Source organism: Chrysochloris asiatica, unplaced genomic scaffold (assembly GCF_000296735.1).
Source record: "Chrysochloris asiatica unplaced genomic scaffold, ChrAsi1.0 scaffold00245, whole genome shotgun sequence".
Lineage (NCBI taxonomy): Eukaryota > Metazoa > Chordata > Mammalia > Afrosoricida > Chrysochloridae > Chrysochloris > Chrysochloris asiatica.
The window spans coordinates 1,021,500-1,044,488 of record NW_006408763.1 but is presented as its reverse complement, the minus strand read 5'-3'; the positions used below and the strand labels follow the sequence as shown (position 1 = coordinate 1,044,488).

The following is a 22,989-nucleotide window of genomic DNA, read 5'->3' as shown; positions in this document are numbered from 1 at the left end:
CCTATTTCCTCTTTTGTCTGCTTGTCTTGCTCCACAATCCCCATTCAGGCCTTTTTTCTAGTTGGAAACAGTTCAGGGCCGGCTGTGGCCATTTGGTTTTAATTGGAAACTGTCTCTTTAAATTTCAAGGAGATCTGTGTGCATACGTAGTAGAATCCTCTGAGGGTGGGCCTGGGGTGCCCACTAGCTCAGACACCCTTATAGTCACCAGAATGGAGGTGTGCAGACAGCAAGGGACCAATGAACAGATACCAAAAGAAAAGAATGTCCACACCTTTATCTCCACGGTTCTGCCAAGTGTCTGTGGCCACTCCGATCCTTCCCCCACTTGGTCTTACCCAAGATGGCAGCTCCTGGAGCAGCTGAGCGTCCCGGATTAGAAAGCAATAGATTTCTTGCTTCTGCCACAAATTCCCCCAGTAGTGAGCCTTCCAACCTTCTAAATATTCCTCTGTATGTGGTTCAGAGTTCTGGGACCATCCCCTGAGCTTGCTTGGTTGGGTATTCTGTGTTGTTGGCGGAGCTCCTTTACTGCACTTCTACCTAATCCACCAACTTATTTGTTCTCCCCAAAGCTTATACTCTCAATGACTGCCACATGGGTGGGTCTGTGACCTGTGTGCTTGAGGACACCTCAGGACCCTCTTGTACTGCTTGTCTCCAGGTTCACATCATCATCCCAGTCATATTTCTTCTGCCCAGTAGGATCACTTGCCTAGTGCCAAGAATGCCTCTCACCTTGCTCTATTTACTTTAGTTCCTTTGCCAGAAACAACCATCTGGCCACCTGCCCTGCCATGTTGAAGGTCACCTCTTCACTGTTTCACCAGGCAAAAATAATCTCTCCTTTCTCTGTGCGATACTATTATGTATTTGAGTCTAAAAATTTAAACTCAAACATGAGATAGTCTGAGTTCTATCATAGTCTGTTCTATCTGTCTCAGTTCTCTAGTGCTGCTATAACAGAAATAGCATATGTGGGTGGCTTTAACCAATAGAAATAGCATACGTGGATGGCTTTTACCAATAGAAATTTATTATTCTAGGTGACTAGAAATCTGCATTCAGAGCCCCAGCTCTGAAGAAATGTCCTTGGCTCATTTCAGCATCTTTGGGCCCGGCATTTTTTGGAGTTCTCCATGTGTCATCGATCTAGGAGTTTTACAGTGTAGGAACCCCAGGTCCAAAGGACGTATTCCACAGTTTCTCTGCTCACTTCTGTCATCTTTTATATCTCAAGATACAACCTAATCGTGTAGATTTCATCTGGCCTCATTAACATTATATTGTTGTTGTTAAGATTCAGTTCCAACTCATAGCGACTCTGTATAGGGTTTTCGAGGAGCAGCTGGTGGGTTTAGAACTTCAAACTTTGTGGTTTACAATCCAGTGCTGATCCTACAGCACCACACCCGGAGTCCATTAACATCATTTGTTGTTGTTAAGTGCCATCGAGTCGATTCTGTCCCATAGTGACCCCGTATAGGGTTTCCAAGGAGCAACTGGTGAGCTTGAACCTTTCAGTTCAATCGGCTTTGCAGTTTGATGCATTAATCCACAGCACCACACTAGGACTCATTAATTATCCTATGTGCTATAAATGAACGTCATAGAAGTGAGATTTATAAAACATAGGAAAATAACATCAGATCAGAGCTGATCACAGCAGATCACATCATGGGGTGATGGCATCATAGTAGATTTCATCATGCAGGTGATAACTACATCTTAACTGGTTTAACTAAATTGACACAAAACCTTAACTGTCACAATATCCGTATTCCATCACTCCAAACTCCCTTGATTAGTGCAAAGACAATACGGGGTTTGGGGTAAGCCAGAGCAGTTTTAAATTTCTGTTTTATTACTCCCTGCCAGCGTGGCTTTGACTCCGGTACCCTACAGCCTTAGCTATAATGCTGTTGACTAGTGACTTACTATAAAGGGAAAGCTGCAGTAGGCTGAAAAATAGTCCCCAGAGATATTCAGGTCCCAATTTCTGTATCCAGTGAATATTACCTTAAAGCAAGTTTTGCAGATGGGATTTAGAGATGGAGATATTCTCCTGGATTATTGAGAGGAGCCGTGTCATGAACTGAATGTATCTCTCTCTAAATGATAGTTGTGAAACCTAACTTCTCTACCTGTGGTTATAATACCACTAAGGAATGGGCTGTCTTTGTTATGTTTATGAGATGATTAATGTAGGATATGGGTTCTGTGAAGAAAAATGTGGCATCAGGATTGGAGGAAGACTCATTAACAACCTGCGATATGCAGATGATACAACCTTGATTGCTGAAAGTGAAGAAGACTTGAAACATTTACTTATGAAGATTAAAGAGCACAGCCTTCTATATGGATTACATCTCAATGTCAAGAAAACAAAAGTCCTCACCACTGGACCAATAAACAACATTCTTATCAATGGAGAAAAGATTGAAGTTGTCAAGGACTTCATTCTTCTTGGATCAACTATCAACACTCGCGGAAGCAGCAGTCAAGAGATCAGATGACGTATTGCACTGGGCAAATCTGCTGCACAGGAACTTTTTAAAGTGTTGAAGAGCAGAGATGTCAGCTTGAGGACTAGGGTGCGCCTGACCCAGGCCATTGTGTTTTCAATAGCCTCATATGGATGCGAAAGCTGGACAGTGAATAAGGAGGATCGCAGAAGAATTGATGCCTTTGAGTTGTGGTGTTGGAGGAGAATACTGAGGGTGCCATGGACTGCCAAAAGAACCAATAGATCTGTTTTGGAAGAAGTGCAGCCAGAGTGCTCCTTGGAGGCCAGGATGGCTCAGCTTCGTCTCTCCTAGTTTGGACATGTAGTCCGGAGGAAACAATCATTGGAGAAGAATGTCATGCTGGGTAGGGTGGAGGGTCAGAGAAAAAGAGGAAGACCCCCAACGAGATGGATCGGCCAGGTGGCATCATTGATGGACTCGGGGGTGGCAGCGTGGTGAGGTTGGCCCAGGATCGAGCATTGTTTCGTTCTACTGTGCATGGGGTTGCTATGAGTCAGTTCCCACTCGATGGCACCTGACAACAACAACAACAATGTTTTAAAGCAATCTCTTTTGAGATATAAAAGAGATTAAGCAAACAAAGGAAGCAGAGATGGGGTTAACATTGATGCCAAGACACATGGATGTCTTCAAGGAACCAGGAAGGAGAAGCTGTAAAGGGCCTTTTTCTAGGGCTGACACAGAAAGAAAGCACCCTGAATTTGGACTTCTTGTCTCCTAAACTGTGAGAAAACAAATTTTGGTTTGTTAAAGCCACCTACTTGTGATATTTCTGTTATGGTAGCACTAGGTGACTAAGACAGGCCCCAAATGTGGTGACAAGTGTCCATACATATGTGAGCGAGGCAGAGGGTATGACCTGGGCAGGCCTGTAGTTGCTCCCCATCATTTGTTTGCAATAACCTTGTTCCATTGTTGTTGTTATGAAGTGCCATTGAGTCGATTCCGACCCATAGCAACCCTGTATAGGGTTTCAAACGAGCAGCTGGTGAGCTTGAACCACCAAATTTTTCGTTCAAACAACTTTGCAGTCTGATGCATTAGCTCACAGCGCCACACCAGGACTCCACCTTGTTCCATAGAGCTGGGAAAATCTTGGTTCCTGGGAGTCAGGTTAGGAGTCCAGTGCTGGGCAGGGCTTCCTTTAGAAGATTCTTCAGGTTTCAGGACTGAGAGGCTGCAGGCTGAAGCCTGTGGGGATGCTGCCATGTGATCTCTTCTCAAGGGCAGCACCTGGTACAAAGCACAGGAGTTCTTCAGACACTGGGTCCACTACACCACTCAATCTCCTCAGTGCTGATGTCAGGGGGCATCCAGGTGAATGTGACTCTATAAAAGTGTGGGGAAATTCTGACTCCACCATAGATTACATGTACATCTTTGAGCAAAATATTCTTTTCATGGTGCCTCAGTTTCCTCATCTGGGAAATGGGCCAATTGTAAGAAATGAATGAATTAAAATATGTGAAGTGCCTGTTGTTGTTGTTAAGTGCCTTCGAGATGGTTTTGACTCATAGTGACCCTGTATAGGGTTTCCAAGGAGTGGCTGGTGAGCTTGAACTGCCAGCCTTGTCATTCAAACCAACTTAGCAGTCCAGCGCATTAAACCATAGTGCCACACAGGAACTGCTCAATAAGTGTGGGTCATCATTGTATTCTTCACCAATAGCTGAGTGCCAGGCGGCTCGTCTGGCAGCTGCTTGTCTGGGGCTGCTCTGAAATGTCATTTCAGACCTTTCTCTTCCTTTTCCTGCCTTGGGTGGGCCCTTGGACCAATGCAAAGGTCCATGCTCCATCCATCTCTTTTCTGCACATTTTGCGTGCATATACACACATGCACATCTCTGGAACACCTGTTACTGTCCCCAACACTGGCCAAACTCAGGGACTGCCATGGCCTCTGTGACATATGGATGAAGCCCTAACTCCTCAGTGGCACCAAAGTCTCTAAAGGCCCCACCATACACCTCCAAGCTCCAGAGCACACTCACCTTGCTTTGGATACATTTTCCTGTCCCTGTCACTTGGCTCTTGCCTGAGGCCTCTCTTGCCTGCAGTTAAGTCACTGAGAGCTGGCAGGACTCTGAGAAGGGCTCATCTGGCTCATCATTAAAAAAACAGGAAAACCAAGACCTAGAGAGAGAAGGGATACCCCATCCTCCTGGCCCCTCACTGCCACCAACCACGTGGAGACCACAGCCCTGCCGCCCCTTCTGCACATAGTGCCGGGACAGAAAGGCACTGAGGAGGAGAGGGGGACGCATGTGCAGATGGATGATAGGTTCTCCATTGAGCTGTGTCTATCATGAAGTGGATGGGTCAGGGCCTACACCTGCCTAAGGGCCACCTGCCTAGGGGAGGATTTTAGCTCTTCTCCTTAATGTCTGGGAGACCTGCTGTGGCTGGGGTGAACATGCTCACCCCAGAGATGGCCCACAGCAAACTCAAGACATCCCATCCCAAACATCAAGGTCAAGGCCCTGGCATCTCAGGTATAACCTTTGGCACTCCTGAGTCTCTGAGCCACAGCCAAACCTTGTAATCCACGGGGGCTAAAGAGTCTTAGGTCATTAGCTGTCACAAGGCCTGGATTCTGGCCCTAATGACCCTGGTAGCATAGTGGATTATGAGCTGGGTTACTAACCTCAAGGTCAGCAGTTCAAATCTACCAACCACTTCATGGGAGAAAGATGAGGCTTTCTCCTCCTATTAAGATTTACAGCCTCGGAAACCCTATATAAGGTCATTATGAGTCGCAACTGATTTGATGGCACAATCAGGGACCAACAAATAACATCATAATAAATGGAGAAAAGATTGACGTTGTCAAAGACCTTTTGTTTGGATTTACAATCACCATTCATGGAAGAAGCAATCAAGAAATGAAACATATTGGATTAGGCAAATCTGCTGCACAAGGCCTCTTTAAAATGTTCAAGAGCAAAAATATGTTTGAGGACTAAGGCGCGCCTACTCAAGCCATGGTATTTTTAATTGTCTCATATGCATGTGAAAGTTGGACAATGAATAAGGAAGACCATAGAGATGCTTTTGAATTATAATGTTGAAGAAGAATATTAGAAGTACCACAAACTGTCAGAAGAACAAACTAATCTGTGTTGGAAGATGCACAACCAGAATGCTCCTTAGAAGCCAGGATAGTGAGACCTCATCTCTCATACCTAGGACTGTTATGCCCAGAATTCGGGGTCCCCAAAGACCACCCAGGAGCCGTGTAACGATGTAAATACATAAGGGTAGTTTATTCAAGCTCGAGCCAGGTCTCTAACCTTATCTGACCCAGTGGAATAGGGAAAGAGCCTCAAACTTATTGTCTGCAGGGTTTTTATAGAGTTTGCAAACAGCTCAGGTTTCTCAGCTTTACAATCTTTGGATTGGTTAACAATTGGCAAACTATGAGATGTTACAGTTTAATTGGTCAGGACTGGTGGTCTTTGTTCTTAGGCTAGGGTAAAGGAAAACATCTGGCATTCTTTATCTAGTTCCCACTGTTGCTAGGGGTGAAAGGATATTCTAAGGCAGCATGAGCTGATTTAGCACGTTTCTGGAACAGGAGGATGTGTTCAGGCTAATGTACAGAATGGAGATTGACCTTGTCTCTGGAGGGAACTAAAAACCGAGGCCTTGTCTATTTAAAATGTTTTTCTGAGCCTGGCTAGAGTTTAGTCAAGCAGTCTCTAGGTAGGCAAAATCAGGTAAAATCAGTTAGGTCCTTACAGACATATTATCAGGAGGGACCAATCCCTGGAGAAGGACAACATGCTGGGTAAAGTGGAGGGTCAGAGAAAGAAAGTAAGACCCCCAACGGGATGGATTGGCACAGTGGCAGCAGCAATGGGCTCAAGTAGGACAATTGTGAGGTTGACACAGGATAGACGGTGTTTCATTCTGTTGTGTAGAGGGTCACTTTGAGTCAGAACCGACTGGAGGACACCAGACAACAACAGGGCACTGACACAGGTTCCTTTCCAGAACCCTCTCCTCCCATCCCCAGCCTGGGAACTGCTTGTGCCTACCAGGCATTCATTTCTGGTCTCGTCCCTCTCTGAGTTTATACTTTTGAAAATAAAAACCAGGGAAGACAAATACTGTATCTGCCCTATGACTTGTACCTTCCAGACAAGGGGACAGCCAGAACTGGTTTCCTGGAGCTGAGAAAGGACAATGATCTAGCACGAAACACAAATGGCACCTCAACAAGTCCCTGACACCCACCTCCATTGACATCTTCCAGGGCCAGAGCTTCTCAGAAAGGCTCGAGGCTGACACCCTGCCATCCTTGCCACCCCATCTATACTTAAATTGAGTGCTGTTGTTGTTATTAAGTGCCATTGACTCTGTTCTGACCCATAACTCTGTATAGGGCTTCTGAGGAGCAGCGGGTGAGCTTTAACTACCGACCTTGCAGTTCAAACTGACTTCATAGTGTAGCACATTAACCCACAGTCCTGTCACTTGGCCTGTCCCTTCTCCCAAGCCAGCTGTTAAGCACTTACCAGCACACCACTGGGCAGTGCTGTCATTGTTGTGAAGTGCCGTCGAGTTGATTCCAACCCATAGAGACCCTGTATAGGGTTTCCAAGAGGCAGCTGATGAGCTTGCACCACCGACCTTGCAGTTCAAACAGCTTTGCAGTCTGGCACATTAACCCACAGGGACACATCAGGACTCCACTGGGTAGGAGCCATGGCTAAATGCAGCAGGGACCAGAAATTTAGAGTCAGAACAAAGACAACAACAGTCTCTCTCCTTTTTCAAGTTTATTTTATTAAAATATACCAGACTGAGTGTTGGTGGGCGCTGAGAACAGGAACCACCTCCCAGGCTGCACCCAAGGGAGACGCTTCTGCCATGCAGACATGCGACCAGTGTGCTCCCATTCCACCCAGCGTGGAGTCACAGCCAGTGGAACCCAAGGCTGAGAGGGGCAGGAGCCCCCTCTCCTATGGCCTGGGCTCCTTGAGAGGGCCGAGCTGGGGTATGGGGAGATCCCTGAGCCAGGGAAAGCAGGTGTCCTCCTGGAGGAGGCGACAGGGACAGGTCAGAACAGAGATGACTATCAGTGTGACTCCAAGGGGGGAAATCACCTGCACGTGGGAGCCGTGGGGGCCCCAAGACCAACAAGTGTGGCTAGGTCCCCAGGGCTTCTTCCTTCCACCCTTCCTCTGGGGACCTTGCTCATCTGGGGCAGCTGGCTTGTGCCTTCTGGGGCGCCCAGGATTCCTGGGTTGGGCCTGAGCAGAATGGGGCAGCAGCTGATGGAATGTATTTTGTCGGAATGTTCCTCGTGGGAGTCTCCCGTCCAGGCATAGGGCCACGTTGCCTGGGACTGGGTTCCTTGTCCATATGGCCTGGGCAGGTGGAAGTAACATCTTTCTCTCTCCTCCTGGAGGTTTCTGCTGACACTGACCTCCATCCCTAAAGCACAACTCAGCCAGCCAGATCCCCAGGGTTTGTGCTTTTGAGTGTTGGTGAGCTAGGCTGGGCTAGGGTTGGGCTTCGAGCCCCACTGCTCTATGACACAGACTGACCCCGTACTTCTTTGCTGTGGTCACCCGTATCATGGCTGCTGGAACCCAGGCCTCAGTCCACCAGGAGGGTCTTGGCTCAGAACAACTGTGTCCTTGGCTCCCCTCGTGGGCTGCGGCCTAAGCTGCTGGGGTGCTTGTGCTTTTTGATGGGACTAGGGTGAGCCTGTGCAGGGGATGGCCACACTGCGTCAGGTGAGAGTGCTCAGCCACGCTGAGGGGAAAGAATGAGGGGACCAGCCATTCCCAGGCCGGGCTCCAAGCCCAGCTGGGCTTCCTGCTGCCAACCTTTAAGCCACTCAGCCCCCTCCTAGGACCAAAGAGGCCCAGAAAGGGAACAGACAGTCTAGAACCTGAGGGGTGTGGGTAGACCCACTCACTGTATTCCCTGAGCCAGGACTGGGCCAAGGAGGACTTCTCCTGGAACCAGCACAAGTGGAAACAGTTCCTCTCAGACTCTGCACCAAAAACCCCAATCCCTGGAATTGAAAAGGCCCCTTCCCTCTCAGAGAGGAGTTCGGTGCCCCCTACCTGCCAAGAGAGCTCCACAGCAGACCTGTCCTGAGCAGCTGATCTTACCCAGATCAGTGGAGTGGTGGGCGTCCCAGAACCCAAAGCAGGTAACCAGGAATAAACTGAATGTCTTCATTTCCACCTCTTTCCCAGTTGAAAATGCCCTGTTCAGGGTCTGATGGTGAGGGGCACTCTGGATACAGGGGGCAGAGGGAATGGTTGGGGGAAGAGGGCTACAAGGACGCAAGAGTCCCAGAAGCTGGCCTGCCCTGTGGTAGAGAGGGCCAGGCAGAAGGAAGGGGCAGGTGGGGCCCATAAAAGAGGGTGCTGGCTTTGGAGACGGCTCAAACCCCTTTCCTGCTACAAACCCAGTGGTCCTGTGGCAAGAAAACACCGCTCTTTATGCTGTTCACCCCCAAGGAGGTGTCTTCCCATTGGTCTGGGGACTGCTAGTCCGGCCCATGGCTCTCATGGCCTGGACCCGACTCCCAGCCAGACTCAGAGCTCCGCGAACTGGCTGCGCTCTGCCAGCCCTGAGGAATGGGGTGTGTGTGTGTCTGGAGCAAACAGTTCACTTTTGTAAATATATTAGAAAAAGAGTTTCTCATGGAGATTGTTCCCGGCAGGATGAGGTTTCTCTGGGGGTTGAGATGGCATGGCCAGCCTAGGGCCCCCACATACATGTTCTAGATCACGTTTTCAAATAGCTGCATAGAGCTCATGATGTTCTCGTCCTGGGTGAAGAGAAAAGGAAAGCAGGGCTGGTCAGGCAGCTGGGTTAAGGGTGTGGGGAATATGCTCTAGTCTGATCCCACCCTGGGTACTCCGCACTCTGTGGTGGCTGTTGTCTCATCAGGGCAAGACAGGGTTGCTGAGGAGCAGAGTAGCTGGGGCCACCCAGCTGTCATTTAACCCAGAGGCCTGATTCCATGCTAGATGGATGGCAAGACCTTCCTGGCCGCAGCCCCTAATGAGACCACAAGCCACCAAGCAGCCATGCTGGGAGGGTATCCTGCCCCTGGTAATGGACTTGGCAGAGGAAGGTCAGTGCTGGGAGAGGTTTCGTTGTTGTTAGGTAAGTGACTCATACCAATCCTTTGCACAGCAGAATAAAACACTGTCCAGACCTGGGCCAACCTCACAATCCTTGCTACGCTTTAACCCATTACTGCCACCACTATGTCAATCCATTTAGTTGGGGATTCCTCTTTTTTGTTGGCCCTCCACTTTACTAAGCATGATGTCCTTCTTCAGAGACTGGTCCTTCCTGATAATATGTCCAAAGTATGAGAGACGAAGACTGGCTATCCTGACTTCTATGGAGCATTCTGGCTTGTACTTCCAACACAGATTTGTTTATTCTTTTGGCTTTTCTCCATGGTACTTTTTAATATTCTCCTCCAACACCATAACCCAAAAGCATCAATTCTTCTTCAGTCTTCCTTATTCACTGTTCAGCTTTCACATGCATATGAGGTGATTGAAAATACCACGGCTTGGGTCAGGCACACCTTAGTCCTCAAACTGACATCTTTACTCTTAAACACTTTAAAGAGGTCTTGTATAGCAGATTTGCCTAATGCAATACATTGTTTGATTTCTTGACTGCTGCTTCCATGAGTGTTGATGGTTGATCTGAGCAAAACGAAGTCTTTGACAACTTCAATTTTTTTCCCCATTTATTATGATGTTATTTATTGGTCCAGTTTGCTTTACATTGAGTTGTAACTCACACCAAAGACTGTGGTCTTGGGTCTATATCAATAACTATTTGAAAAGTCCTTTTTTCTTTCAGTAAGCAAGGTTGTATCATCTGCGTAGTGCAGGTTGTTAATGAGTCTTCCTCCAATCCTGATGCCATGTTCTTCTTCATATAATCCAGTTTCTCAGATTATATACTCAGCATACAGATTGAGTAAGTATGGTGAAAGAATACAACCTTGGTCCACACCTTTCCTGATTTTAAACTATTCAGTGTCCTCTTGTTCTGTTAGAATATCTGCCTCTTGGTTTGTGTAGAGGTTCCTCATAAGCACAATTAAGTGTTATGAAACACTCATTCTCTGCAAAGTTGTCCATAACTTGTAATGATCCACACAGTCGAAAGCCTTAGCAAAGTCAATAATGCAGAGAGTAACATAGTTCTGTTATTTTCTGCTTTCAGCCAAGATCCATCTGACATCAGGAGTGATATCCCTCATTATACAACCTCATCTGAATCAGGCTTGAACCTCTGTCAGTGTGCTGTTACAGCCATTTTTTACTTATCTTTAGCAAATTTTTACTTGCATGAGATATTAGTGATATTGTCCGATGATTTCTACATTTCATTGTATCACCTTTCTTTGGAATGGGCACAAATACTGATCTCTTCCAATCGGTTGGCCAGGTAGCTATCTTCCAAATTTCTTGTCATAGATGAGTAAGTGTCTCTAGTGCTGAATCAGTTTGTTAAAATATTTCAATTTGTATTCCAACAACTCCTGGAGACTTGTTCTTTGCCAATGCCTTCAGTGCACCTTGGATTTCTTCAGCTCTTGATCATATGCTGCCTCTTGAAATGGTTGAACATTGACCATTGATTTTTTTTTTTTTTTGTAAGTTTTTATTGTGAACTGAGTGACAGTTTCCATGGGAGACCATTGTTTCATTTCATTGCAGTGATTACAGTCTCCTCCGTGCATCATCATTCAACAGTATTTGCTTCCATTCCCTGTTTGTTTGTTTGGGGGGGATGTACACAGAAACACTCAGGAATATATAATAATTTAAACAACCAAAGGGCACATTCTGCAAGCCTGCCTCCTGGCTGCCAGCACCCAGTCCCTCTCTTTCTATGAGTCCAGAGTCCTCACCTGCTCCCTCTCTCCATGTCCTCATCTCTGTCTCCATCTCTGGTGTCACTGCTTCTCTGGATTGGGTCTCACACTCTGCTTGTGCTCTTCTCTTTTGATGGTCCTGGAGTCTTCTATTTCTATACTGTAAGATTAATGACTCCCCCATTGTTGTTACAAAAATCTACCTTTACAGTTGCGACAGTCACAATTATTCACCATTGAATTATAAGAATCTTATCCCCATCTCTTTTCACCAGACCCATCTAGACAAGATGAAAACTATTCAGTGGGGAACTCTATTTTCCCTTGCACACTGTTACACTAAACTCCCTTTGAAAACTTGTAAGCCAGTCACTTTGTGCCTTTATCGCCCCTCACCATTGGTTTTTGGTACAGTGACTCTGTGTATGCCTTGTATCTTCTTTTAATGCTTTCTTTATCATTCACTTTATCATTTATTTTGCCCATGTTGTTGTTAAATGCCGTTGATTCGGTTCTAATCCATGGTGGCCCTGTATAGGGTTTCCAAGGAGTGGCTGGTGAGCTTGAACTGCCAACACTGAAGTTCAAACCAACTTTTCAGTACAGTGCATTAGCCCACAGTGCCACCCCAGGGCTCCATTTTGCCCATAGAATCCTTTAATATTTCAAGTTGAGGCTTGAATTTTCTCTTTAGTTCTTTCAACTTGAGAAATACTGAGTTTGTTCTTCCTTTTGGTTTTCTAACTTCAGACCTTTGCACATTTCATTATGATATTTGACTTTGTCTTCTCGAGCTGCCCTTTGAAATTATCTGTTTAGCTCTTTTACCTCCTCATTTCTTCCATTTGCAGTAGCACCTCTACGCTGAAGAGCAAGTTTCAGAGTCTCTTCTGACATCCATTTTGGTCTTTGCCTTCTTTCTTGCCTTGTTAATGATTTTTTGCTTTGTTCCTGTATGATGTTCTTAGAGTGGGGGCCCCAAGAGCTGGTCCTGAGGGTGGGGAGGGAGAGAAAGAGGTCTTGCCCCTATAGGAGTCACTGAACCAGGCAGCAGGCACCACCCCCAGCCCCAACCCCAAGGCCCATGGACTGCTGTCAGCCCACAGTGGCTGTCTGCTGAGCCTTCTGACTGTTACCAATGCGCTGACCAGTAGTGTACTGCCCGCTGTACAGAGCTTCTTCTGCCTCCCCTATGGGCTCCTGGCCTACCACTTGGCCATGGTGCTGGACAGCACCGCCAACCCATTTGCCTGCTTCCTGGCCACGGGCGTGCTGTGCAGGTCCCTGGCAGTCTTGGCTGCTCTTTCTCTGCTGGGTGTGCTCTTTGGGGCCTTCCTGATGACACTGGCAGTCCTAAGTCCCTGCCCACCCTTGGTGGGCACCTCTGTAGGAGTAGTCCTTGTGGTGGTGTCATGGGTGCTGCATCTGGGCTTGTTCTCCTACATGAAGGTGGCAGCGAGCTCCCTGCTACATGGAGGTGGGCGGCTAGAACTGCTGGCAGCAGGTGTGGCCATCCAGGTGGGCTCCCTGCTTGGGGCTGTGGCCATGTTCCCTCCCACCAGCATCTACCATGTGTTCTGCAGTGGGGAGGACTGCTTGGTCATGTGTGGTGGCCCCTGAGCTGGGCCATGGGGTTCTCACCACCTAGCTGTCCTTCTTGCTTCTTGAGTGCCTCAGTGTTCTCAGTGCCACACACACTGCACGCTCCAGACACCTGCACACTCCTCAGGGAAACCTAACACTCAGGCCAAAGTGGGGACAGAAAACAGGCAGGAACCAGGACAGGCCTAGGGTATGGACTTGGCTCCCTGCCAACCTGGAGGCCTGCTATAGAATTTGCACAATAAGGCCTTTTATCCTTAAAAAAAAATAATTAAAAAATTGACCATTTCCTTTTGGTACAGTGACTCCTTACACCTTCTGATGCTTTCTGTATCATTCAATCATTTGCTCAGAGAATCCTTCAATAACAAAAGCCAAGGCTTGAATTTTTTTCTTCAATTCCCTCAGCTTGAGAAATGCTGAGCGTGTTCTTCCCTTTTGGTTTTCTAACTCCAGATCTTTGCACATTTTGTTATAATATTTGGCTTTGTCTTTTTGAGCTGACCTTTGAAATTTTCTGTTCAGCTCTTGTACCTCCTCGTTTCGTCCATTTGCTTTAGCATCTTTACATTGGAGAGCAAGTTTCAATGTCTCTTCTGACATCCATTTTGATCTCTGCATTCTTTCTTGTCTTCTTAAAGACTTTTTGCTTTCTTCCTGTATATGTCATCCCACAACTCTTCTGGTCTTCAGTGTTTAGTGTCTAATGTATCAAATCTGTTCTGCAGATGATCTCTAAATTCAGGTGGGATATATTTAAGGTCATATTTTGGCTCTTGTGGGCTTGTTTTCGTTTTCTTCATCTTCAATCTGAATTTGCATATGAGTAATCAATGGTCTGTTCCACAATCTGCCACTAGCCTTGTTTTGACTGATGATATGGAGCTTTTCCACTGTTTCTTTCCACAGATGTACTCAATTTGATTTCTGTGTATTCCATCTGTTGAGGTCTATGTGTATAGTAGTCTCTTATGCTGTTTAAAAAAGGTATTTGAAATGAACAAATCATTGGTTTTGCAGAATTCTATCATGTGATCTCAAGCATCATTTCTATCACCGAGACCATATTTTCCAACTACTGATCCTTCCTCTTTGTTTCCAACCTTTGCATTCTAATCGCCAGTGATTATCAGTATATCCTGATTGCATGTTTGATCAATTTCAGAGTGAAGAATTTGGTAGAAATCTTCTATTTCATCCTCACTGCCTTTAGTGGTTGGTGTGTAACTATGAATAATAGTGGTATTACCTGGTTTTTCCTGTAGGCGCATGGATATTATCCTATCATAGACAGCGTTGTACCTCATGACTGATCTGGGCATGTTCTTTTTGACAATGAATGCAACACCATTCCTCTTCAATTTGTCATTCCCAGCATAGTAAACCATGTGATTGTCAGATTCAAAGTGGCCAATACCAGTCCATTTCCGCTTACTAATGTCTAGGATATCGATGTTTATGTGCTCCATTACATTTATGACAATTTCTAATTTTCTTAGACTCATGCTTTGTACATTCCATGATCTGATTATTAATGGATGTTTACAGCTGTTTCTCCTCATTTGGATGAGAGAAACTCATTTGTGTACCATCAGCAAATGAAAGTCCTGAAAGGTATACTCCATTTATGTCATCATGGTCAACTCTACTTTGGGGAAAAGGTCGTATTTTGAGTGCCTTCCAACCTGACGGCTCATCTTCTAGCACTATATCTGACAATATTCTAGTGCTCTTCATCATGTTTCAGTACGCAATATTCTGATGCTATCTGACATTGTTCCATTGCTACTGATAATGTTTTCAGTGACTAAATATTTGGAAATAGTCTGTTTCTTCCTTTTCCTAGTCGCTCTTAGTCTGGAAACTCAGTTGAAACCTGTTCGTCATGGTATTTAAAATATTGCCGGAGTAGCTTCCAGCATCACAGCAACACGCAAAACACCAGAGTACGACAAACTGACAGATGAGTGGTGGTGGGAGAGGTTTTGGGTGGTGCCAGCCCCTAGTGTGATCCTCTCCTGAGGACCACAAGGGCCAATCACCCACCTGTTGGCTCTGCCCCCCTTGACTGGAAACAGTGCAATGGAAGGACATTGGGAGAAGTGGGTGAGGGTGGGGTTGGACAGGAGATGAACTTAACCAAAGAGTTCAACTGAAGCTTAGAGCCCTCTGCTCTAACTCACCTGGGAGGTGGGGAGAAGCCCTAGGACTGGATGTGTGGGGACCCTGGGAAGATATGAGACCCTCAAGCACCCACTTCTGGCCAGAACCTGCAGAGGACTTTGCTCCAAGCTTTCTAAGGCTGCTTACCTTCTGACAGGTCTCCAGGAATTCGTCAATGGTCACCACCCCATCCTGATTGCGGTCCATTTTCTGCAACACAAGTTGCACAAGGTCCTGGTGAGTCTGTGAACCATCAGGTATGGCCTCTGCCCAATGCCCGAGGATGTGGTTGTGGATGAGCATCCAGTGGGTGGCACCCAGCTCCATGCCTCCCATCACAGAACACCAAAATCCCACTCAACTCGTCCCCTCAGCCCCCACCCTGGATCTAGGCCACATGAAGGCCTGTCTAATGCCAACATTTACCTCCATAGCTGACCTCTTAGGTATCTCCTTATTCTGCCCCTACCTCAGCTACTTCCCTAACTACCTACCTAGGGGTGAACTTCTTAGAAAGTGTCCCCACAGATGGAACAGATAGAGCAACTAAAGCTCCCAAGAAGTGAGGGGCTGAGCCTTCAGGCCCTTCAACCTGCATTGTGGGGTTCCCACCTTCATGAACATAGGACAGTCAACTCCCCAACCCCACTCCTGTGTCAGGAGCTTCTCTGTAAGAGCTAGAAGTGATTTTGAGAGGCCCCAGGACCGTGGCCAGCTGCTTCAAAAGCCCCAATCTACCCCTGAAATGTGATTCAGTGGAGCTGGGATGGTATTTTTCATTTACTCTGTGGCAAATTCTAACTAGCAGCCAGGTTTGGGAGGCAAGTTTAACCACCTCATGGAGGAAGGCTCAGAGTTGTTCCAAGAGCAATAGTGCCTTTCTCTATTAGGCTACCCTTCCCCCATCCCATCCCCAACCACCCTGGTCTGGAGCACTCTCACCTGGAAGAACCGTTCCACGTGCTCCAGAGGCGCGTCCTCCCGCAGGATGGGGTAGGTGTGACGACCCATCATGTCATAGATGGACTTCATGATGGCCAGCATCTCCTGGAGGGGACCAGAGGGCTGACATGAGGGAGAGCCAGGTTCCCAAAGGGAAGGGGCTGCACCAAAGGGTGGAGAAGGTATGCGAGCGAGGAGACAGGAGTCTGCGTGCTTGTCCAGTCAGGCCAAGACCAGGACCCCTGACTTTCAAAGAGAAGGTGGAGATAGATTTTTAAGTGCAAACTCTATACTTTGAATTTGCAGCAATGACTTCAGATACCTGAAAAATCTGAGAAACCCATTTGTGGGTTTTGTGTAGAAAGCCCCCATTTGCAGCTCTGCCTTAAGGGGCCATACTCCTTTGCTCTGCTGGAGCCAAAGCTAGGTGCTGTTTTTCCATGGGGTCTCCCTTAGGCTCTCTCCATGAGAAAGGATGATCTGGGAACTGGATCGTGATACATGGTGGGGCACAATCCCACACTCCTGCACCCAAATGTCAGGGCATGGGCAGAAGAGACTGAGAGCCCAGAGGCAGTCTGTCTTCCAGGGTCAGGCTGAAAGCCATGTGTCTGCATGGAGCAGGGAGACAGCACAGGTGGGACCACAGGAGTGAGGAGAAGAAGGAAGAAGAGTGCAGGGCAACAGTAGGGAAGATGCTGTCCCCTCCACCTTGGTACCTCTTTGGTGATGTATCCATCCTTGTTAATGTCATAGAGATTGAAGGCCCACTTGAGCTTTTCATGGACTGTTCCCCGCAGCAGGATGGAGAGGCCCACCACAAAGTCCTAAGGTAATAAAGGAGGACAGGGAGGGCAAGGAATAAGACTTTAGCATCCAGATTCAACTTCCAGTGCATTGTGTGGCTTCCACTGAAATCTACAGGAGAGGTGTCCCTATAACAGATCAGTGAGATGACAGCCCTTCAGGTGAACCCAGTGAGTGAGTATGGTGTGGATAGCTTTCACTAATGTCTTCAAAGAAGAGATCTGATATATGGTGTCTTGAACCCATTTAATGTATCTCTGGTGACAGAGAAGACCTAGAGGGGTCCTCTCTTAGTAAAGAGGGTGCTCTTAGTTTATCAAGCGTGTACACCTCAAAGGTACCTAAAAATACATCCCTTTTTAAAAAAAAAACTAAACTAATAGCAATCAATGCTGGGGTCATGACATACCTGTGTGTTGCAATCACCTCTGAAGTGTAATTATAATGTGTCACTCAAGTGACAAGACATGGATTTTTAAATTTTAATGTGAATACTTCAATTACTTTATTATAACAGTTGGTAGAAAGCAAGTCTTTCCCTTTGCCTCTTGGAAGATTTGGAGATTAAACTTCCCATGCCCCATGGGGTCTTCCTGGTCTATTGGGGAAAAGTCGAGCAGAGAAAGGGGCATCCCAAGGAAGTGGGGGGAGGGGGACAGGGCACTGAACCAAGGGACTCTAGTCCTCACTCAAAGATTTGTCAGATTTTCTGGATCCGAGGAAGCCTATAGCATGAGAAAGAAAGACCAAGGGAAACAGAGAAAGCCATTGGGAAGAAACAAAGATTATGTCAGGAAGGAAAAAAACAAGCTTAAAAGTAAAATGAATAGACTCAGCGACGAGAAACCTTGCATGCCCCAAATAAGAACAGGATGTTATATATGAAAAAGGAATAACCTAGAGCAAGAATGAGCTCTTGGGAATTAAATATAAACAAAATGACAAACTCCAAAGAAAGGTTGGGAGAACAAGCTGAAAAAGTTTCCATAAAGTGGAGTGAAAAGGCAAAGAGCTAGAAAATAGGAGAGAAACGACGGAGTGATGGGAGGTCCCCATCAGAGGCTCTGATATGGGAACATCAGGCGTTCCAGGAAGAACCAGAGAATGTGGGGAGGAAAGTGTGTCACAGGGATCATGAAAGAAAATGGCTTCAATGGAAAGCTGGAAGCTTCCGGGTTCCACTGAGGGCCTAGTGCAGTGCCGAGAAAAGTCTGCAGGCTAGCCTGCGGGCACAGAGCAGTATAAAACCCAAGACAGCTGAGTACAAAGAGAGGCTCTTGTGAGAGAACTGGCTGGTAACTGCTGTTTGTCCAGAACAAACCCTGTGAATCTATTTAAATATCTTTAAATCAGGGGGGTATACAAGTGACGAAATTAAAACTCCTCCATCCCGTTGTATCTCTTTTTTTGTTTTAATGTTGTAAAAACATATACAGCATTTGCCAACTCAACACTTCTTGCATGTACAATTCAGTGACAATTGATTACATTCATCGTGCTGTGCATTCGTCACCACTCTTGTTAGGTGCCATTGAGTCAGTGCCAATTCATAGCAACTCTATGCACAACAAAATGAAACGCTGCCCGGTCGTTCGCCTTCCTCACGATTCTCCTCATGTTTGAGCCCGTTGTTGCTGCCACTGTTTCAATACATCTTATTGGGGCTCTCCTCTTTTTCACGGACCCTCCACTTTACCAAATATGAATGTCCTTCACCAGGGGCTGGTCCCTCCTGATAATATGTCTGAAATATGAAAGACGAAGTCTCGTCATCCTGGCTTCTAAGGAGAATTCTGGCTGTACTTCTTCCAACACAGATTTGTTTCTTCTTTTGGTAGCCCATGGCACTTTCAATATTCTCCTCCAACACCATAACTCAAATGCATCATTCTTCAGTGGCCTTCCTTATTCATTGCCCAGTTTTCACATGAGCATGAGTTTGGCTTGGGTTAGGCGCACCTTAGTCCTCAAAATGACATCTTTGCTCTTTAACACTTTAAAGAGGCCTTTTGCAGTAGATTTGCCTAATGCAACACGTCATTTGATTTCTTGACTGCTGCTTCCATGAGCATTGATTGTGGATCCAAGCAAACTGAAGTCTTTGACAACTTCAGTCTTTTCTCCATTTATCATGATGTTACCTGTGGGTCCAGTTGTAGGCTTTTTGATTTCTTTGCATTGAGGATATTGTGTGGATACAGGTGAATTCATCCTTCTGGTAGCTGCACTCACTCTGGCGGATGGAGGTGTCTGCATTGGTTACTGAACACAGGGAGCAGTCGATTGCTGCAGTGGGAGAGAGAAGAGAGGCAGCCACCACCTTCTCCTGACATGAGCCTGGCCTCCATTTGAGCTGCCTGGCTTTATCCCAGGCTCTGAAAAGGCACCGGCATCCTACATACAGCTGATTCTCTTTACTTATAGTAGCTGTGTTCTGTAAGGTCACTGTAAACGGAATTAGAAAATACTGGGCTGCTGCTCCTAGATGGAAATACAGGGTTCGTTTCCTGCAAGCCTCTGGTCACATTTCCATCAACCTGTTTTTTTTTTTATGTGTTTCTGTTTGCTGTTGTTAAGTGACTTGGAGTCAGTTTCATCTCATAGCAATTCTGTATAGGGTTTCCAAAGAATGTCTGGTGGGTTGGAACTGAACTTGCGGTTAGAATTCTGATGCTTATTTTACAGTGCCACAGCAGGACTCCAGTATGCCTTATTTAATATGTATTGTTGATTCATTAACATTGAACTCATGCCTAAAGGAAGCTTATCTCACTCATTTATTTTCTCCATACGGCACATCACAGGGACAATAGACAGCACTTCAGCACTACACTTGGGGGACATTTTAATCAGCAAAATCACCAACAAAAAGAGCACAAGTACAAAAAATGTGGTACTAAACAGATGGTGATGGATACCTGTTTACTGTATGAACTGAAGCAAGAAGGCTGATTATAGCTTTCTTTGCTCTAGCTCAGCAAGGAAACTGCATGCTGGGAGACTCAACTTTCTCACTGCTCGGTTCATGTCTGTGAATGTCCATGGAAGTGCTATATTGATGGGGGTGGGCTGCTGGTGGTGATAGTTTTACAATAAATTTTAGTGAATAGATAAATATGCTATGGATGCGAAAGCTGGACAGTGAATAAGGAGGATCGTAGAAGAATTGATGCCTTTGCGTTGTGGTGTTGGAGGAAAATACTGAAAGTGCCATGGACTGCCAAAAGAACCAATAGATCTGTTTTGGAAGAAGTGCAACCAGAGTGCTCCTCGGAGGCCAGGATGGCTAAGCTTCGTCTCTCCTACTTTGGACATATTGTCCGGAGGAAACAATCGTTGGAGAAGGATGTCATGCTGGGTAGGGTGGAGGGTCAGAGAAAAAGAGGAAGACCCCCAACGAGATGGATCAGCCAGGTGGCATCATTGATGGACTCAAGTGTGGCAGCGGTAGTGAGGTTGGCCTAGGATCGGACATTGTTTCGTTCTGCTGTGCATGGGGTCGCTATGAGTCGGTTCTGACTCGATGGCACCTGACAACAACAACAACAAGATAAATATGCAAACACAAAATCTGCATGTACTGAAGAGCAACTGTAATAACTTTAAAAGCTTTGCCCCTATCTAAGTTTTAGTTGAATGAAGGAGTCTTGATCAGTGGTTTGAACCCACCAGCTGCTCCAGGGGGAGATGTGGTGGTAGTCTGCATTGGTAACGCTTTTTAGCCTTGGAAACCCTCGGGCAGTTCATGAGTTAGAATCGACTCAGTGGCAGTGAGACCCTGATGTGAAATGAGCACTTGTCTCTGGCTCAGCTCCTGTGAGGTTTGCTTGTTTTGCCTTTAATTTTTGGTAGTCATTCTGGTGAGGAGAGGGGAATTATCCTATTTTTACCATGTAAGTAAACTAATGAGCATGTGTTTCATCTCTCAGTACTAAGTAAAAAGGATTGGGTGAATGGTAAATATTGATGATCAGACTTGCCTTCTGTTTTATAGGGCTGGTTGGCAGGCTCCAAGGCATGGTTGAATGTCCTTGGATGCTTCCAAACAGAACCAGGTTTTGTGCCCCCACCCCAAGGCAGAGGAGTCCCTGGGGGGTGTAAATAGTTAAGCACTCAGCTACTAGCTGAAAGCTTGGTGGTTCAGTTTTACCTAGCGGCACCTCAGAAGACAGGACTAGCTTTCTACTTCTGAATGATCACAGCCACTGAAACACTATGGAGCAATTCTACTCTGACACACATGGGGTCACCAGGAGTTCAAACTGACTTGATGACAATGGATCTTGTTTTTTTTTTTTTTCATTTTCCTCCAACGGGGGCTTCTTTCCGACCACTGGGATCCCCACCTCTGCTGTGAGTTCACAAGGAAATGGCTGAGCTCGTTAAAGTGGGAGGATGTGGGCTCTTCTCCTTTTTGGAAAAAAAGCTATTTTGGAACAAACAAAACTTGTTGTTGAGTTGCTTCTGACTCCTAGTGGCTTTGGACAGAGTAGAACTGCCCCATAAGGTTTCCAAGGAAGCAGGGGGCCACATCTTTTTCTTCAGGGAAAGCTGGTGGACTCAAAGTGCTGACCTTTCGGTTACAAGTTGGGTGCTTAACCACTGCACTACCATGGCTCCTTCACTGTAAAACAGAGCACTTAAAATCAGGAAGTTCCTGGAGGTGGGGAAGGCCCAGGATGATGCCTTTGTGACAATTCCCTGGCCTGGGAGGAACCACCTTCTGACATGGCACCTAGCCCAGGGCTCCTAATGGGTGCTTCCAACTCAGCCAATAACAGCATAGCCCCATACCCCAAGATCCTCCCATCTACCACCTTAAAGGGACCACAGACCACAAGGAAGATGAGGAGAGTGGTAAGGATATTCCTAAGTTTTTGTTAGGTGTCATCGAGTCGATACTAGCTCATAGTGACCCTAGGTACAACAGAATGAAACACTGCCCGGTCCTGGGCCAACCTCACAATTGTTGCCACACTTTAACCCATTGATGCTGCCATTTTGCCAATCCATCTCACTGGGGGTCTTCCTCTTTTTCTCTGAACCTCCACCAAACATGAGATCCTTCTCCAGCAACTGGTCCTTCCTGACAATATGTCTGAAGTATGAGAGACGAAGTTTGGCTATCCTGGCCTCCAAGGAGCACTCTGGCTGCACTTCTTCCAACACAGATCTGTTGATTCTTTTGGCAGTTCAAGGCACTTTCAGCATTCTCCTCCAACACCATAACTCAAATGTTTCAATTCTTCTATGGTCTTCCTTATTCACTGTCCAGCTTTCACATGCATATGAGGTTATTGAAAATACCATGGCTTGGGTCAGGCGCACCTTAGTCCTCAACCGAACATCTTTGCTCCTCAACACTTTAAAAAGGTCTTGTGCAGCAGATTTGCTTAATGCAATACATCATTTGATTTCTTGACTGCTGCTTCCATGAGTATTGATGGTTGATGCAAGAAGAATGAAGTCCTTGACGACTTCAGTCTTTTCTCCATTGATAAAAATGTTCTTTATTGGTCCAGTGGTGAGGATTTTTATTTTCTTTACATTGGGATGTAATCCATACTCAAGGCTGTAGTCTTTGATCTTCATCAGTAAATATTTTTAGTCCTCTTCATTTTCAGCAAGCAAGGTTGTAGCATCTACATATCGCAGATTGTTAATGAGTCTTCCTTCAATCTTGATGCCACGTTTTTCTTCACAGAACCCAGCTTCTCGGATTGTTTGCTCAGCATACAGGTTGAATAAGTATGGTGAAAGGATACAACCCTGTCGCACACCTCTCTTAATTTTAAACCATCCAGTGTTCCCGTGTTCTGTTCGAACAACTGCCTCTTGGTCCATGTACAGATTCCTCCTGAGCAAAATTAAGTGTTCCGGAATACTCATACTTTGCAATGTTGTCCATAGCTTGTCATGATCCACACAATCGAAAGCCTGTGCATAGTCAATAAAGCACAAGTAAACATCTTTCTGGTGTTTTCTGCTTTCAGCCAATATTCATCGGACATCAGCAATGATATCCCTCATTCCACATCCTCTTCTGAATCTAGCTTGAACCTCTGG

The 22,989-nt window shown here is 46.2% G+C and overlaps 1 protein-coding gene across 2 annotated transcripts in view; it reads right to left on the bottom strand.

Annotated features, from left to right (window-relative positions):
- Positions 1 to 9,276: 9,276 nt before the first annotated feature.
- Positions 9,277 to 22,989, bottom strand: part of KCNIP3 (Kv channel interacting protein 3, calsenilin) — a 133,429-nt gene continuing 119,716 nt past the window's right edge. For both annotated transcript variants that reach the window (XM_006873518.1, XM_006873519.1), the window contains 4 exons: positions 16,836 to 16,943; positions 16,117 to 16,221; positions 15,322 to 15,384; positions 9,277 to 9,324 (listed from right to left, as the gene is read on the bottom strand). In XM_006873518.1, the coding sequence (XP_006873580.1) occupies positions 9,277 to 9,324; positions 15,322 to 15,384; positions 16,117 to 16,221; positions 16,836 to 16,943 (324 nt within the window). The remainder of the gene's footprint in view (positions 9,325 to 15,321; positions 15,385 to 16,116; positions 16,222 to 16,835; positions 16,944 to 22,989) is intronic.